The 15878-nt window shown below is 43.3% G+C and overlaps 2 protein-coding genes across 3 annotated transcripts in view; one reads left to right on the top strand and one right to left on the bottom strand.

Annotated features, from left to right (window-relative positions):
- Positions 1–15878, top strand: part of rasgrf1 (Ras protein specific guanine nucleotide releasing factor 1) — a 444677-nt gene that overhangs the window by 247776 nt on the left and 181023 nt on the right. Inside the window, exons 6-7 of the mRNA XM_017465599.3 lie at positions 13794–13873; positions 13991–14184. Of these exons, the coding sequence (XP_017321088.3) occupies positions 13794–13873; positions 13991–14184 (274 nt within the window). The remainder of the gene's footprint in view (positions 1–13793; positions 13874–13990; positions 14185–15878) is intronic.
- The window catches only part of LOC128629542 (magnetosome-associated protein MamJ), a 62128-nt gene continuing 53092 nt past the window's right edge, over positions 6843–15878 (bottom strand). The window contains exon 4 of one of the 2 annotated variants that reach the window (XM_053678024.1): positions 6843–9024. In XM_053678024.1, the coding sequence (XP_053533999.1) occupies positions 7110–7745 (636 nt within the window). In that variant the 5' untranslated portion in view covers positions 7746–9024 and the 3' untranslated portion in view covers positions 6843–7109. The remainder of the gene's footprint in view (positions 9025–15878) is intronic. The other variant, XM_053678026.1, reaches the window with a different exon arrangement.

Below are 15878 nucleotides of genomic sequence, written 5' to 3'. Positions count from 1 at the left end.
AACGTCAGCTCTTCTTATCTCCTCTACTGGAGGGGTTGGACTTGGATCTGAATACTCGCTATCAGCTTGCGCATCTCACTGCTGACATAACCATGCTGATTGAGGTTCTCCGCACCTCGTCTGCTGACTTAGGTTTTCCACCGCAGCTTAGGTACAGGATTTGTCCCACTAATGCGTGTGTGGATGCTGCCACTCAGACTGACCCGCTGCCGGCTGTTCCACCCATTCACCCCTCCAACTATCAGATCGATGATGACATGGTCTTCTCTGACCCGGGCTCTGACCTTTCTCTTCCTTTTTCACCTGCCAGTCCTGACTATTCTCCTCCATACACCTCAGCGGGCTATCGTTCCTCCCCTGGACGCACACCTTTTTACCAGCCTTTTTCTCCCTATCATTCATCTTCACCCACAGACTACAGTCCCACCAGCCCAGTGAATTCTCAATAAAAATTACATGCTACTCATGCTTGGTCTCCCTCATGTTTTATTTCATATCTATTTACATACATCTCAAGTGTTTGTTTCAGTTGTGTAAGAGTTCAAGTGTGTTTTCTCGGGAGAGCTAGGAGAATTGGAGAAAGGTGGACTTCGGACTTGCTTATCAAAGCAATTTGCGTCTACACAATAATTTGGTAATAAGTTGTGAGGACTTTTCCATCCCGTCAAATGAGGTTTGTGTCTAATTTTTAACCATGACAGTTTTACTTGCCTTTTGAGTTAAAAAAGAGTTTGTGTTGACGGGAACATCATTCCACTTTTATTCTTGAAAAGCTCGAGCCTGTTAGCTAGCTACCATTCTGACACTTCTCCCATTTGTGCTGCCTCTGGTTTGAGGATAACAATATAATAAAATATATTATGAAAACTGTACATACTTTATATACACATTATCTCACAAAAGTGAGTACACCCCTCACATTTTTGTAAATATTTGATTATATCTTTTCATGAGACAACACTGTGCTAAATGAAGAAATGACACTGTGCTAAAATGTAAAGTAGTGAATGTACAGCTTGTATAACAATGTAAATTTGCTGTCCCCTCAAAATAACTCAACACACAGCCATTAATGGTCTTTGGTTTTGCAAAAAAAATCCATAATAGTTCACCATCCCTAGAAACGCTCTCAGCTCCTTTACACATGTGGGTGCTGGTGCCTGCTTGATTGCTGTAACTTTGTTTGGACATGGATGAAGGCTTTAGCTGTCTAGCACATATCCCAGATATTCAATCTGTCTTTTCTCAAACTCACATTTTGACTGTTTCACTCTTAAGCCGTTCTCTTGCTATTTCCGCAGCACTTCCTGCAATTTCTGCAAATGCTTTTTTTCTATTCTCCCAGTCACCGGCAGGTCATCCAAGTACACTACAATATCAAGATCTTTCATGATGTTTTCCATAATTATCTGGAATATAAAGGGTGCTGCACTGACACCAAAAGGCAATCTACTATAACCAAATAACCCTCTGACTGTTAATAGTTACTAGCTGTTTTGACTCATCATCCAGCAGGACCTGTTGGTATGCTGAATCCAGATCAATTTTAGAGAACATGGTTCCTCCACACAGGGTCGCCATCAATTCCTCAATCCGCGGTAGTGGATAAGTCTCAGTAGCAGCTGCTTGATTTACAGTCAATTTGTAATCTCCACATAGTCTTATGGTTTTGTCCTTCTTCACTAAAGGTACTATGGATGCTGCCCATTCACTGTCTTTCATTGGAGTTATTATTTGGGCCTTTTCTAAACAGTCCAGTTCCACACAACCTGTGCCTTCATGGCAAAAGGTAATGGATGACTCTTACAGAAATGTGGAGCAACTTTAGGGTTCACCAGTCTTTGCTTTGACCCCACGGTGCGTGCCCAATTCATCTTTAAACACCTCAGAGCATGAGTCCAGCACCTCTCCAAGGGAGTTTGCTTGACACACTTGACTGATGTTTTATTTTTCCTCAATTTAATGTGAGCTTTTGCAGCCAATTCCTGCCATACAAAGCTGGCCTCACCCCTTTAACTACAACCAAGGGTAGCTGTTTGTTCTGGTTTTCATAATTAACAGTAGTTTGAAACTGTCCTAAAACAGAAATTAGCTCTTCTGTGCACATTTTAAGCATGATGCCTGTGACTCTACTAGTGGCTCTACTGAGAATGCATTTTGAAACAGTTTTTCAGATATGATGCTCACTGCAGCACCAGTATCAATTCCCATCAGAATATTTTTGCCATTTAGTGGATGACTTTTGCCTGTCTTCATTAGTTACAGTGAGGGAAAAAAGTATTTGATCCCCTGCTGATTTTGTACGTTTGCCCACTGACAAAGAAATGATCATTCTATAATTTTAATGGTAGATTTATTTGAACAGTGAGAGACAGAATAACAACAAAAAAATCAAGAAAAACACATGTCAAAAATGTTATAAATTGATTTGCATTTTAATGAGGGAAATAAGTATTTGACCCCTCTGCAAAACATGACTTAGTACTTGGTGGCAAAACCCTTGTTGGCAATCACAGAGGTCAGACGTTTCTTGTAGCTGGCCACCAGGTTTGCACATATCTCAGGAGGGATTTTGTCCCACTCCTCTTTGCAGAGCTTCTCCAAGTCATTAAGGTTTCGAGGCTGACGTTTGGCAACTCAAACCTTCAGCTCCCTCCAGAGATTTTCTATGGGATTAAGGTCTGGAGACTGGCTAGGCCACTCCAGGACCTTAATGTGCTTCTTCTTGAGCCACTGCTTTGTTGCCTTGGCCGTGCGTTTTGGGTCATTGTCATGCTGGAATACCCATCCACGACCCATTTTCAATACCCTGGCTGAGGGAAGGAGGTTCTCACCCAAGATTTGACGGTACATGGCCCCGTCCATCGTCCCTTTGATGCGGTGAAGTTGTCCTGTCCCCTTAGAAGAAAATCACCCCCAAAGCATAATGTTTCCACCTCCATGTTTGATGGTGAGGATGGTGTTCTTGGGGTCATAGGCAGTATTCCTCCTTCTCCAAACACGGTGAGTTGAGTTGATGCCAAAGAGCTCCATTTTGGTCTCATCTGACAACAACACTTTCACCCAGTTGTCCTCTGAATCATTCAGATGTTCATTGGCAAACTTCAGACGGGCATGTATATGTGCTTTCTTGAGCAGGGGGACCTTTGCGGGCGCTGCAGGATTTCAGTCCTTCACGGAGTAGTGTGTTACCAATTGTTTTCTTGGTGACTATGGTCCCAGCTGCCTTGAGATCATTGACAAGATCCTCCCGTGTAGTTCTGGGTTGATTCCTCACTGTTCTCATGATCATTGCAACTCCATGAGGTGAGATCTTGCATGGAGCCCCAGGCCGAGGGAGATTGACAGTTCTTTTGTGTTTCTTCCATTTGCGAATAATCGCACCAACTGTTGTCACCTTCTCACCAAGCTGCTTGGCAATGGTCTTGTAGCCCATTCCAGACTTGTGTAGGTCTACAATCTTGTCCCTGACATCCTTGGAGAGCTCTTTGGTCTTGGCCATGGTGGAGAGTTTGGAATCTGATTGATTGATTGCTTTTGTGGACAGGTATCTTTTATACAGGTAACAAGCTGAGATTAGGAGCACTCCCTTTAAGAGTGTGCTCCTAATCTCAGCTCGTTACCTGTATAAAAGACACCTGGGAGCCATAAATCTTTCTGATTGAGAGGGGGTCAAATACTTATTTTCCTCATTAAAATGCAAATCAATTTATAATTTATTTATGACATGCTTTTTTCTGGATTTTCTTGTTGTTATTCTGTCTCTCACTGTTCAAATAAATCTACCATTAAAATTATAGACTGATCATTTCTTTGTCAGTGGGCAATCGTACAAAATCAGCAGGGGATCAAATACTTTTTTCCCCTCACTGTAAGCAGTGAAAACATGGTTAACGCCATTTTTGCTTCCATTTTTGCTCTACATGCTCTTTTGATATGGCCCGTCTTTCCACAGCTATGGCACGTGGCATCTCTAAAGTTGCATACCTGTGGGCTGTTTTTTTTCTTTGACATCTATAGTGTATTTTCCCTCTTTTTTCAACATGTTGAACCTCCACTTTATGCACAATTCCCGAGCATGAGTCATGCCCTCTCAACTTCTACGTATCTTTCTCCGCAGTCTCCATGCCCAATGCAATCTCAAACGCACGTACATGAGTAAATTAGACTCCGACAATAGTTGTCATTATCAGGCTTTGTTGCAGATTCCACATAAAAAACAGTCATGTAGTGCCTCATCCAATGTAGCCCCAAACTCATGGCTCACAGCAAACTGTTTCAGCTCTGCTGCATATTCCATCACCAACTTATCAGCTTTTTTATTACAATGATTTAAATGGAATCTCTCCACAATCGGTAGTGATTTAGGCTCAAAATGACTCTTTATAATGACCACAGTGTTGTTGTATGACTTATCTTTTGGTTTCTTTGGTTGTATCAAATTTCTCAGTAACCCATAGGTAATTGCTCCCATTACACTCAGGCCCCTGTCACAAAATGCCTTTCCTTCTTTGTCATTTGCCAAAAAGACTTGTTCCAGCCATTCAATGTAAGCTGACCAAGACTCTCCTATACTTCCTATAAGAGCCATATTTTTGCACCTTTATCCTCATCAGCAATTATTTTACTGTGATTTACTAACTCAAAGAATACACAGGGGACGTCTTGTATTAACTTCAATGCCACGTTTCTTTTTACTATATCACTTCCTGACAACATTTACCAGCATGAAGCAACACACTACAACAATGGAATCTCTAAGGTCCCAAAAATCTATAAGCACCATCATTGTGATACATTACAGAAAGGGAGTCAAGTTAGCCACTGTACCCCATAGCTCAGACCTGTGAAAGAATGTTGTCAGATGCAGAGAGTGACCAGTACATGCAGAGACCAGAGGTTTCTTCGCAGCCTCCCTGATAAACTTTGTTTATGTCTATTCATCAATTTTGGAGGGACGTCCTGTTGACATCACTTGTTGATAATAGCCTTCACAGTGTTCCATGGTACATTTAATATTTTACAAATTATTTTGTAGCCTCTCCTGATCAATACCATTTGACAATGAGAGCCCATGCTTTGTAAGCTCTTTGTGGACCATGGCTTCAACAGGTAGATGTAAAAAAAATCCTACAGAAAATCAGATAATCAGAATAATTTAATTGATGCCAACTGTATGATAATTACATTTCTACTGATTTTGAATTATTCTGAGCACAGCCATATGCACAACTATAAAAGGGTGTGCATACTTGTGTAACCAGGTTATTCTTTACAGAAGTTTGTTCTTTTTCCCTTAAAACATTTCTATTTGTTTTTCACTTGAATTGAGTTGGGTGCTATACCATATTAAAGATGGGAAAAGATCTGACTTGAATTATCTTGGTTTTATTTTTTAGATCACAAATACTTCGAGAGGTTTGTAGACTTTTTATATCCAGGCTACGTTCTGCCAGTTTCTAATAGTATAGTAACAAAAGGGCACTCCCCTATCTGTGGATGAATGGTGTCACGTTTCGTGACGTAACGGAGATATGACGGATGCAAATGCAGTTTGAACAGGTTTTATTGAGAGACACAGGTAGGTTAATCCAAAACATGCAAGAGGTCAGGCGATCGGCAAACAGGCATAAACGGGGCAAGGCAGGAAACTATGTCGTGGTCACGGAAAACAGAGTCGAGATAGAAAACATAAAACATAAGCTATGACTATGAACTGGGAGCGGAGAAACCAGCGTGAACTAAACAGACGAATCTAAACATGAACCATGAAACATGACATGAACTATGACTGTGACTATGGTTATCTATCGTAAGGAATCTAAAGTAATCTACTATACTACATCGAATCGAATCTAATCTAACATTCCGCACCGTGTGCTGGGAGGCGCGCGGTATATATACACAAACAATCAGCATTGTAATGGCTGACGGCTGAGGGCAATTCAGACACATGTGAAACAACAACCAATGACAGAATGGGGAGGAGACATAACAAACATAAACAAATGCATGTGTCAAAATGTCACGATTGACAACAAGGGAAAAGCAGGTGCTCGCGCACCTGCTCGTTCATGCACGCTCACATGCTGAACAATATGCTGCTTAAAGGGGAAATCGTGACAGACCCCCCCCAAGGGCACTCCTCCCAGAGTGCCATGAAACATCCATCTCCATTGGCAGCCCCGGCCCTCTGGGCAAAATGTCCCAAGCAGAACTAGAGAGACGTCCTCCGGGGAACAGGAAAACGGTTGGACGTCCCCGGCTGAACAGGAAATCGGAGCGACATCCTCGTCGGAGCATAAAAGCGGAGCGACGTTCACAGCAGAGCAGGAAGGCGGAGCGATGTCCTCGGCTGAACGGGAAGGCGGAGTGACATCCTCAGTGGAGCAGGGAAACAGAGTGACGTACACAGCAGTGCAGGGATACAGAGCGACGTACACAGCCGTGCAGAGAAACAGAGGGACGTCTGCAGTGGAACAGGAAAGCGGAGCGAAGTTCCTGGCAGAACAGGAAAGCAGAGTGATGTTCTTGGCTGAGCAGGAAAGCAGAGTGACATCCTTGGTGTTGCAGGAAAGCAGAGTGACGTCCTCGGCTGAGCAGGAAAGCAGAGTGGAGGAAGTATGATGCTCTGGGCAATGTTCTGCTGGGAAATTTGGGTCCTGGCATTCAAATGGATGTTACTTTGACATGTATGACTTACCTAAACACTGGTGCAGACCGAGTACACCCCTTCATGGCAATTAGTATTCCCTAATTACAGTGGCCTCTTTCAGCAAGATAATGCACCCTTCCACAGTGTAAAAATTGTTCAGGAATGGTTTGAGGAACATGAAAAAAAGTTTAAGGTGTTAACTTGGCCTTCTCTTTCCCTAGCTCTCAACCCAATCACGCTTTGTCCGGCACATCATGTGGGATGTGCTGGACATACAAGTCCGATTCATGGAGGCCTCAACTCACAACTTGCTGTGGCTTGAACAGAACTTGGTCGGCCGGGTCAGTGGACTTGGGCTTGAACAGAACTTGGTCGGCTGTATCAGTAGACTTGGGCCTGAGCAGGGCTTGGTCGGTCATGTCTGCTGAATTGGACGTATGCAGGGCTTGATTGGTCATGTTGGCTGACTTGGACGTGAGCAGGAGTTGGCTGTAAATGTTAGTAGACTCGGGCTTGAGCAGAACATGGTCGGCCGTGTCGGTAGACTCGGGCTTGAGCAGAACGTGGTCGGCCGTGTTGGGAGACTTGGGCTTGAGCAGAACGTGGTTGGCCGTGTCGGCAGACTCGGGCTGAGCAGAACATGGTCGGCCGTGTCGGCTGACTTAGACGTGAGCAGGACTTGGCTGTACGTGTTAACAGACACTTGGGACAGTAACTGGGCTTTACAGTGGATCTGTGGAGCTGAGACCCCCTCCTGAACCTCAGGCTGGAGCTCTGGTGCTGGTGCCTCCATGTTGACCTCCGGCTGGAGCTCGGCGGGTGAGACCTCCTCGTGGGTCTCGGGTTCGAGCTCTGAGGTCGCCAGGTTAACCTCAGGCTGAGGCTCTGGAGCTGAGACCTCCCCGTACGTCTCATGCTGGAGCTCTGAGGCAGCCATGTGGTCCTCTGACAGGAGCTCGGCGGGTGAGGCCTGCTCGTGGGTCTCAGGTTCGAGCTCTGGTTTGAGGTCGCTACGTTGACTTCTGGCTGTAGTGTCATAGGGGCTTTTCTGTGTAGACGCTTGTGCTGAGGCCAGCTGCTCTTGAAGCATTCCTTGGAGCAGAAAAATGCTTCCTGGAGACCCAGCTTCTTGCAGGACATTGGAGCCGAGTTACTTTCCCGCAGCCCTCAGTCATACATCTCAGAGAAACCTTCCCCACGTTGGCCAGAACCTGAAGCGGATAGGTGGAGACTGCCCTGTCCATCCCCTCATAATAGAGGTTGTATGGTGGGTCAGCCTGGCGCAGTCCATTGACTCTCCACCCCAGTAAATCCAGACCATGAAGCTGTCCTGGCTGCTTCCTCCATAAAAAGTTCTGAAAACTGAGTGACATCATGGAGGGCAGAGGACCCAGTACTCACAAGCTGCTCTGCCCAGTCACGGGCTGGACCGCAAAAACTGGACACCAAGAACCCGATCCACTGTCTCTTAGTAGGCTTGGGATACACCAGGCTGCAGAAATATTCCTGGCAGCTGAAGAGAAACTCCCCTATCCCGCTGTCTCTGGCGGAAGTTCGACGTCGTACCTTTGAGGGAACTGCACGGACGAAAAATGCAGCCAGTAATCCGAGCATTTCCCGATGAGGTACTGTCCAGCTGCTTCCCTGGTTTCTGTAGCGTGATGTCTCTCTTGTCCTCGTGTTGCATCCATGGTGCGGCAGAATATTCTGTCACGTTTCATGTCGTAACGGAGATATGACGGATGCAAACGCAGTTTGAACAGGTCTTACTGAGAGACACAGGCAGGTTAATCCAAAACATGCAAGAGGTCAGGCGATCGGCAAACAGGCATAAACGGGGCAAGGCAGGAAACTATGTCGTGGTCACGGAAAACAGAGTCAAGATACAAAACATGAAACATGAGTTATGACTATGAACTGGGAGCGGAGAAACCAGCGTGAACTAAACAGACGAATCTAAACATGAACCATGAACCATGACATGAACTATGACTATGGTTATCTATCGTAAGGAATCTAAACAATCTACTATACTATACTATATCATATAGAATCGAATCTAATATTCCGCGCCGTGTGCTGGGAGGTGCGCGGTATATATACTGTAGGGGAATTAGCCTGGGGGAGGGCGGAGCACAGATCCACAAGAGACAGGTTGCAGTCAAAATGGGTGCTTTATTTGACCGTGTGTGAATTGTCTGTCGTGAGGAGGTGAGGGCGTGTGAGTGCGAGGGGTTTCGTGGGGGTGTGGCTGGCGTTGTGACCTTCTCGAGGGCGTGTCGGGGTTCCCGAGACGTGCGCGTGGGTCTCCCGTGCCGTCATCTGTTGAACGCGATCTCCCCACCCGGCGGTCTCGTCCGCGCTCGCACCTTCGGGGAGAGAAGGAGAGAGAGAGAAAGGAATTAGAGATTTGAGAGAGGATACCGTCGTGCTCAATGTTGGCGTGCCTATATGCCGCTGAAGAGCACGCACGGAGTCTGTCTCTTCGCCGTTCTCCTCGCGCGGCCGGAAGCGCGTCCTTTTATCCTCCTCCGCCGTCGCCTGAGTGGTGGAATTTCCCCGGCCGGTGTAGCGTCAACGGTTCCGCCCCACCGTGACGGTCCTTCCGGCTGACGGTGTGTTTGGCACGAGGCTGTCTGCTTCGTGCCGGTGCGGCAGTTTGGGAAGGAGTGACTTTCTTAATATGTGCGCCGGCTGTCGGTCCGTCGCGACAATACAAACATAATCAGCGTTGTAATGGCTGATGGCTGAGGGCAATTCAGACACACGTGAAACAACAACCAATGACAGAAAGGGGAGGAGACATAACTTAAAGAAATGCACGTGTCGAAATGTCACGATTGTCAACAAGGGAAAAGCAGGTGCTCGCGCACCTGCTCGTGCATGTGCGCTCACATGCTCCACAGCGCGCCGCTTAAAGGGGAAATCGTGACCAATGGTACATACATGTTTAAGAACAACAAAAAAAGATGAATAATGCACATACAACTTAATACATTTATAAGTAATTAAAGGACTACTGCAAGTTTACATTAATAAAAGTGGTTTGTCCCAACCTTCATAATTCAGCACTTCATGTTTCTGTAGCAAACGAAAGTAAAAAAAAAAATCTCTCTACACACATATACATATGGCAGGTGGTTGTAATGTTGTGGCTGATCAATTTATGTGTGTTACACATAAACTGATCAGCCATAAGATTAAAATCACCTGCCTAATGTTGTGTAGGTTCCCCTCCCCTTGTGCTGCCAAGACAGCTCTGACTCATCAAAGCATGGACTCCACAAGATCTCTGAAAGTGTGCTGTGGTATATGGCACCAAGATGTTAGCAGCAGATCCTTTAAGTCCTGTAAGTTGTGAGTTGGGGCCTCCATGAATTGGACTTGTTTGTCCAGCGCATCCCATATGATGTACTGGACAAAGCGTGATTGCATTGAGAGCTAGGGAAAGAGAAGGCCAAGTCAACACCTTAAACTTTTTTTCATGTTCCTCAAACCATTCCTGAACAATTTTTGCACAGTGGAAGGGTGCATTATCTTGCTGAAAGAGGCCACTGTCATTAGGGAATACTATTGCCATGAAGGGGTGTACTCAGTCTGCACCAGTGTTTTGGTAGGTCGTACATGTCAAAGTAACGTCCACTTGAATGCCAGAACCCAAATTTCCCAGCAGAACATTGCCCAGAGCATCATACTTCCTCCACCGGCTTGTCTTCTTTGCATCCAGGTGCCATCGCTTCCCCACGTTAGCAGGTGCCACCGTTTCCCCACGTTAGGACGGGGTGGAAAGCATGGGCACTCTGACCAGTCTATGGCTATGCAGCCCAATGTTTGTACTGACACATTTCTATCATAGTCAGCATTAACTTTTTTAGCAATCTGTGGGATTTTAACAGATGGATTAGCGTTTGCTCCCCAGGCACATCAAGGCACCCATGACACTTGGGCACCCATGACACTGTCATCAGTTCACTGGTTGTCTTTCTTTAGGTAGGTTCTAACCACTGCACATCGGGAATACCCCACAAGACCTGCTGTTTTGGAGATGCTCTAACCCAGTCATCTAGCCATCACAAGTCACTCAGATCCTTACACTTACCCATTTTGTATTGCTTCCAACACATGACTTGCTTACTCCTTCTTCAGGGTCGCGGGGGAACCTGGAGCCAATCCCAGGGAGCATCAGGCACAAGGCGGGATACACCCTGGATACACCGTGCCAGTCCATCGCAGGGCACAATCACACACCCATTCATACACTTCGGACACTTTAGCCTACCATGCATGTCTTTTGGACATGGGCAGAAACTGGAGTACTCGGAGGAAACCCCCGCACTCCGGGGAGAACATGCAAACTCCGCACACACATGGCCCCAGCGGGAATCGAACCCCGGACACTGGAGGTGTGAGGCGAACATGCTAACCACTAAGCCACCGTGCACCACCTTTATTACCATCCAATGTATCAATAGAAGCCCACCAAACTTCTGTTGCTGCTGTTGTCCAAAAGTGATGCGGTAATGAACTTGCTCCAATCATACTCCTTCAGAAGTCATACAGAAAGAAGGCACTATAGCAAGGATACAAATCCAGGTCCATAGGCCACCTCACAGCACCAGAGACGCCATAACTGATGGATGTTTCCCATCATCAAGTAACCCCCTGAGCATAGGGACACTGCTGTGTTAAACATAGGGGGACATGCTCAACAGGGGGACATGTTCAACATGTTATCTTTGTCTAAGTGACACACTACCCAGAGGCCATGGACCCAAGTTAAGCCATATCTAAGGCCTGTAGAAATGTTTTTATCTTTACTATAAGTGATGGTTTAACAAACAGTTTCTTACAGATCAGGAAACTCTTCTTAGGTCCCATGTTGGCTGATCTGTGTAAACTTCTACAGAAAAGATACCTATACATCTGTAACAAAAGACTGACAGAAAGGATGCTTTAGCAGTTTATTTAACAAAACATGCAATTATAAATCAACAACAGAAAGGAAAACATGATAAATAAACCAAGGTGGGAGTTTAAACCATTAATCTGCACAACTTGCAAGTTGAAAACATAGTGAACCTGGAAGGAAGCCACCAACAGAAACTACAAGAAAAAACAGGATACCTGGACATAAAGCGAGCTAGCTGAACAACACTCATATTAATTGAATACAATTAATGAACAGCAAGTGACACAGGCAAATGAAAAACTTGACAGAATGAGAGCACATGGGCAAGTGTGCAGTGATGCACAGGGAACTTATGGAATGGTGATCCTTTTATGTAACGGCTGATAAACAGGAAACAATGTTCAGGTGTTAATACTCTGGGGAACCAGGGTGCTGGGTTCGCACTGCTGAGGGTGTGGTGTTGTGAGTTGTTGGCTGGACTGGGCATGTTACAAACATCTGTTTTTTATATTCAAATTGAGAGCAATTTAACCAAACTAGGTAGGCTTCAGAGTGTGGTAGGTGAGGATGCACACAACTGGGACCTGCTGTGGCATTGTGTTGTTTGCTGTTTGGAAGATTGCTCAAAGCTTCTCCCCATTTACAGTCAAGTCCAGAAGTATTTGGACAGTAACACAATTTTCAGAATTTTGCCTCTGTACACCACCACAATGGATTTGCAATGAAGCAATTAAGATGTTATGGAAGTGTAGACTTTCAGCTTTAATTCAAGGGGTTTCACACAAATATTGCATTAACCGTTTTCTTCTAACATAACTCACATGTGCTTGAGCATCAGAACATGGACAGATTACTGAACATTCTTCTTCAATATTTTCTGGTAGAGAGCAAAATTCATGGTTCTGTTAATTATGGCAAGTTGCCTAGGCCCTGAAGCAGACAGATGCAGAATTAAACTGCAGTGACTGACATGGTAGTAGAGAGCATGAGAGTGCGTATGTGCATCTGTCACGAAAGTGTGTGCGGGTAATGGCGTCTGATGTGTAGAGATGTGCATTGTAAAAGCGGGAGAGGGAGAAACTGAGGATTGTATGACTTTGTAAAACACTCCATAATTATAAGGGCTGTAAGATGCCCCATAATCAGAATGATTGTCTTAACATCACTCATGCACAAATAATGGACCCAAAAGAAGAGTTTAGTTAGTCAAAGCGAGTGAAGTAAGGGTTGTGGTTAGTGGCAATAGAACCCGGTTCTCAAAGTTGAAACAGAATGTACTCTTACACACTGAGCCACCAGGCTGAATTGACTCAGAAATAACTAGAGAGAGAAGTTTTCTTTTCTTTCTTCTTCTTTATTTTTGCAGGAAAACCTCTGCAACCATAGAACAAGAACATATACCGTTTACTGACCTCATCTTATCAGACCCACGCACTTACATGGGTAGTCCCAGGTGCAACCAGTTGCAGTAATGAATGAACTGAAATGTAGTTCCAACTGATAGTAGATGTAGTTCTCATGAGACTACACTATTAGTGGAAGGTCTATGCCTCTCTCTGGCAGCATGCATGAGTGTTATGTGACAGAGTTTACATAGTTCCTATTATCTATAGATGAGATCAGGGGAGGCAAGGGCAATATTGAAGAGGAGGAGGTGTGAGAGGGGGCTGTTGTCAAACCATGTAAAGCATTGATTGAGGTAATTGACCATTCACAGCTGCCCTGAGCTAACTTGGAGCCGTGCATTTCCTTTAGGCCTTTCCACAGTTGGTGTGAGTTTTTCAGCCCCAATTTCTTCTCCCACTTATAGTCATCGTTGGCCTCTATGATCCTTACTTTAAGCTCTCTCTGGACCCATGTCATTTCCTCTCTGCCCCCAGTTCTGAATGCACTCTTCTTCGGTTGAGGAGATATTTAATCTCTGATAATCATCTATAAATCAAACATCTCATATTCATCATCTCATCTTTCGTTCTCAAACCCAAAGGTCTTCAGTTTATAGTGAAAACAAAAGAATTGGCCTTGCCATTCCAATAATACAAATACATACAATCACAGAACTACTGTAACAGGCAGTCATTTGGAGTGATGCCAGAAGAAGGACATCTATAACTATTATAACTAGAATTTTTTACACTTTTCCTACCAGAGTATACCAGTATACTCTTCCACCTCTACACACCCCAAACTTAAAATAACTAAATAAATTTTGTGGTCTTGTGTTCGCAGTGAAACCATCATGTTTTTACACCAGATATTCTATCAAGGCCTGAAAGCACGTATAGCAAGCTGGCCAACATTAGTCTTGGGTGAGTGTTTCTCAAGTATAAGGTCAACCAAATGATTAATAAGTTGCATTTGCTAGTAAAATTCTGACTAAATTTTAACCAGAGATTATCTGTTATTTCATTATCTTTGGCCACCAGCTGACCTCTTTGACATTCTCCTGCCCATGCTGAACATCTACCAGGAGTTTGTTCGTAATCACCAGTACAGCCTGCAGATCCTGGCACACTGCAAACAGAACCGTGATTTTGACAAGCTGCTGAAGCAGTATGAGTCCAAGCCTGACTGTGAGGAGCGCACTCTGGAGACCTTTCTCACATATCCTATGTTCCAGGTGACCATTCTATTTCTTAACAGTCCCATTACTCTCCCTTTCTCTTTCATTATAAACTCAAAGTTGTAACCATTCAGATAAAATTTAAATATGTATTATTAATATTAATTATTATTATTGTTATTATTATTATTATTATTATTATTATTATTATTAGTAGTAGTAGTAGTAGTAGTAGTAGTAGGAGGAGGAGGAGTATGTTTACTTTCCTGCATAAGTAATATACTCACTATCCACTTTAATGGCTGTGAAAAATTGCCTTTATTGTTCAACCTTTTGAACTTTTTTTTAAAAAATCACAAAAATACTATAAATGCAAAAATTGCTCTCATGGACGTCAAACACAGGTTTATATATATGTATATATGTATAAAATATTTGTTAAATATAGATGTGCAACAATTATTGGCACCCATATGAATTCATATGAAAACAATACATTTGAAGTATATTCCCATTGATATAAAATATATACGTATATGTATATACATTGCAATTATATACAAATACATATACATGACCAGGGTTAAATATCCTGGTGGCTCTTTAATATTTTGGGTTTGTTTTTCTGCCAGGGGACCTGGACATTTTGTTAGGATACATGGCATCATGGACTCTCTGCCAGAAAGCTTAAAATGGGCCATGGTCAGATTGTCCGGCAGGACAATGATCCAAAGCATACATTAAAATCAGCACAAACATGGTTTACTCACCACAAAATCAAGGTCCTGCCATGGCCATCCCAGTCCCCTGACTTGAAACCCATAGAAAACCTGTGGGGTGAACTTAAGAGAAAATTTGAAGGATCTGATTCTGTTTGGAGGAATGGTCTCAGATCCCTTGCCATGCACTCTCCAACTGCATTTTGGATAAACCTGTGTTTTGTTTGCAATTGTTTGATATCAATGAGAGCAATCATTTGATATCCATAAAATGGTTTTATTTATTTATTTTTTATTTTTTAACAACAGCTCAAAAGGTTAAACAATGAACAATAAATAATAAACAACATAATTAAAGATAATATAAATAAATATTTAATATATTTATTATAATAATACTATAATTATATAAATTAGTCATATAATTATATAAAATAAACTATATAGATTATTATAAAAATGTTATTTAATTATATAATCTTTAATTATATTGTTTATTATTTATTGTTTATTGTTTAATCTTTTGATATGTTAAAAAAATTCACAAAAAATTGTATTCACAATATACAATATCTCACAAAAGTGAGTACACCCCTCACATTTCTGTAAATATTTGATTATATCTTTTCATGTGACAACACTGAAGAAATGTAATTTTGCTACAATGTAAAGTAGTGAGTGTACAGCTTGTATAACAGTGTAAATTTGTTGTCCCCTCAAAATAACTCAACACATAGCCATTAATGTCTAAACTGCTGGCAACAAAAGTGAGTACACCCCTAAGTGAAAATGCCAAAATTGGGCCCAATTTGCCATTTTCCCTCCCCGGTGTCATGTGACTTGTTAGTGTTACAAGGTCTGAGGTGTGAATGGGGAGCAGGTGTGTTAAATTTGGTGTCATTGCTCTCACACTCCCTCATACTGGTCACTGGAAGTTCAACATGGCACCTCATGGCAAAAAACTCTCTGAGGATCTGAAAAAAATTATTGTTGCTCTACATAAAGATGGTCTAGGCTATAAGAAGATTGCGA

Source organism: Ictalurus punctatus, chromosome 4 (assembly GCF_001660625.3).
Source record: "Ictalurus punctatus breed USDA103 chromosome 4, Coco_2.0, whole genome shotgun sequence".
NCBI lineage: Eukaryota > Metazoa > Chordata > Actinopteri > Siluriformes > Ictaluridae > Ictalurus > Ictalurus punctatus.
The sequence above is the reverse complement of the archived record's forward strand: the minus strand, read 5'-3'. Positions and strand labels throughout refer to the sequence as shown.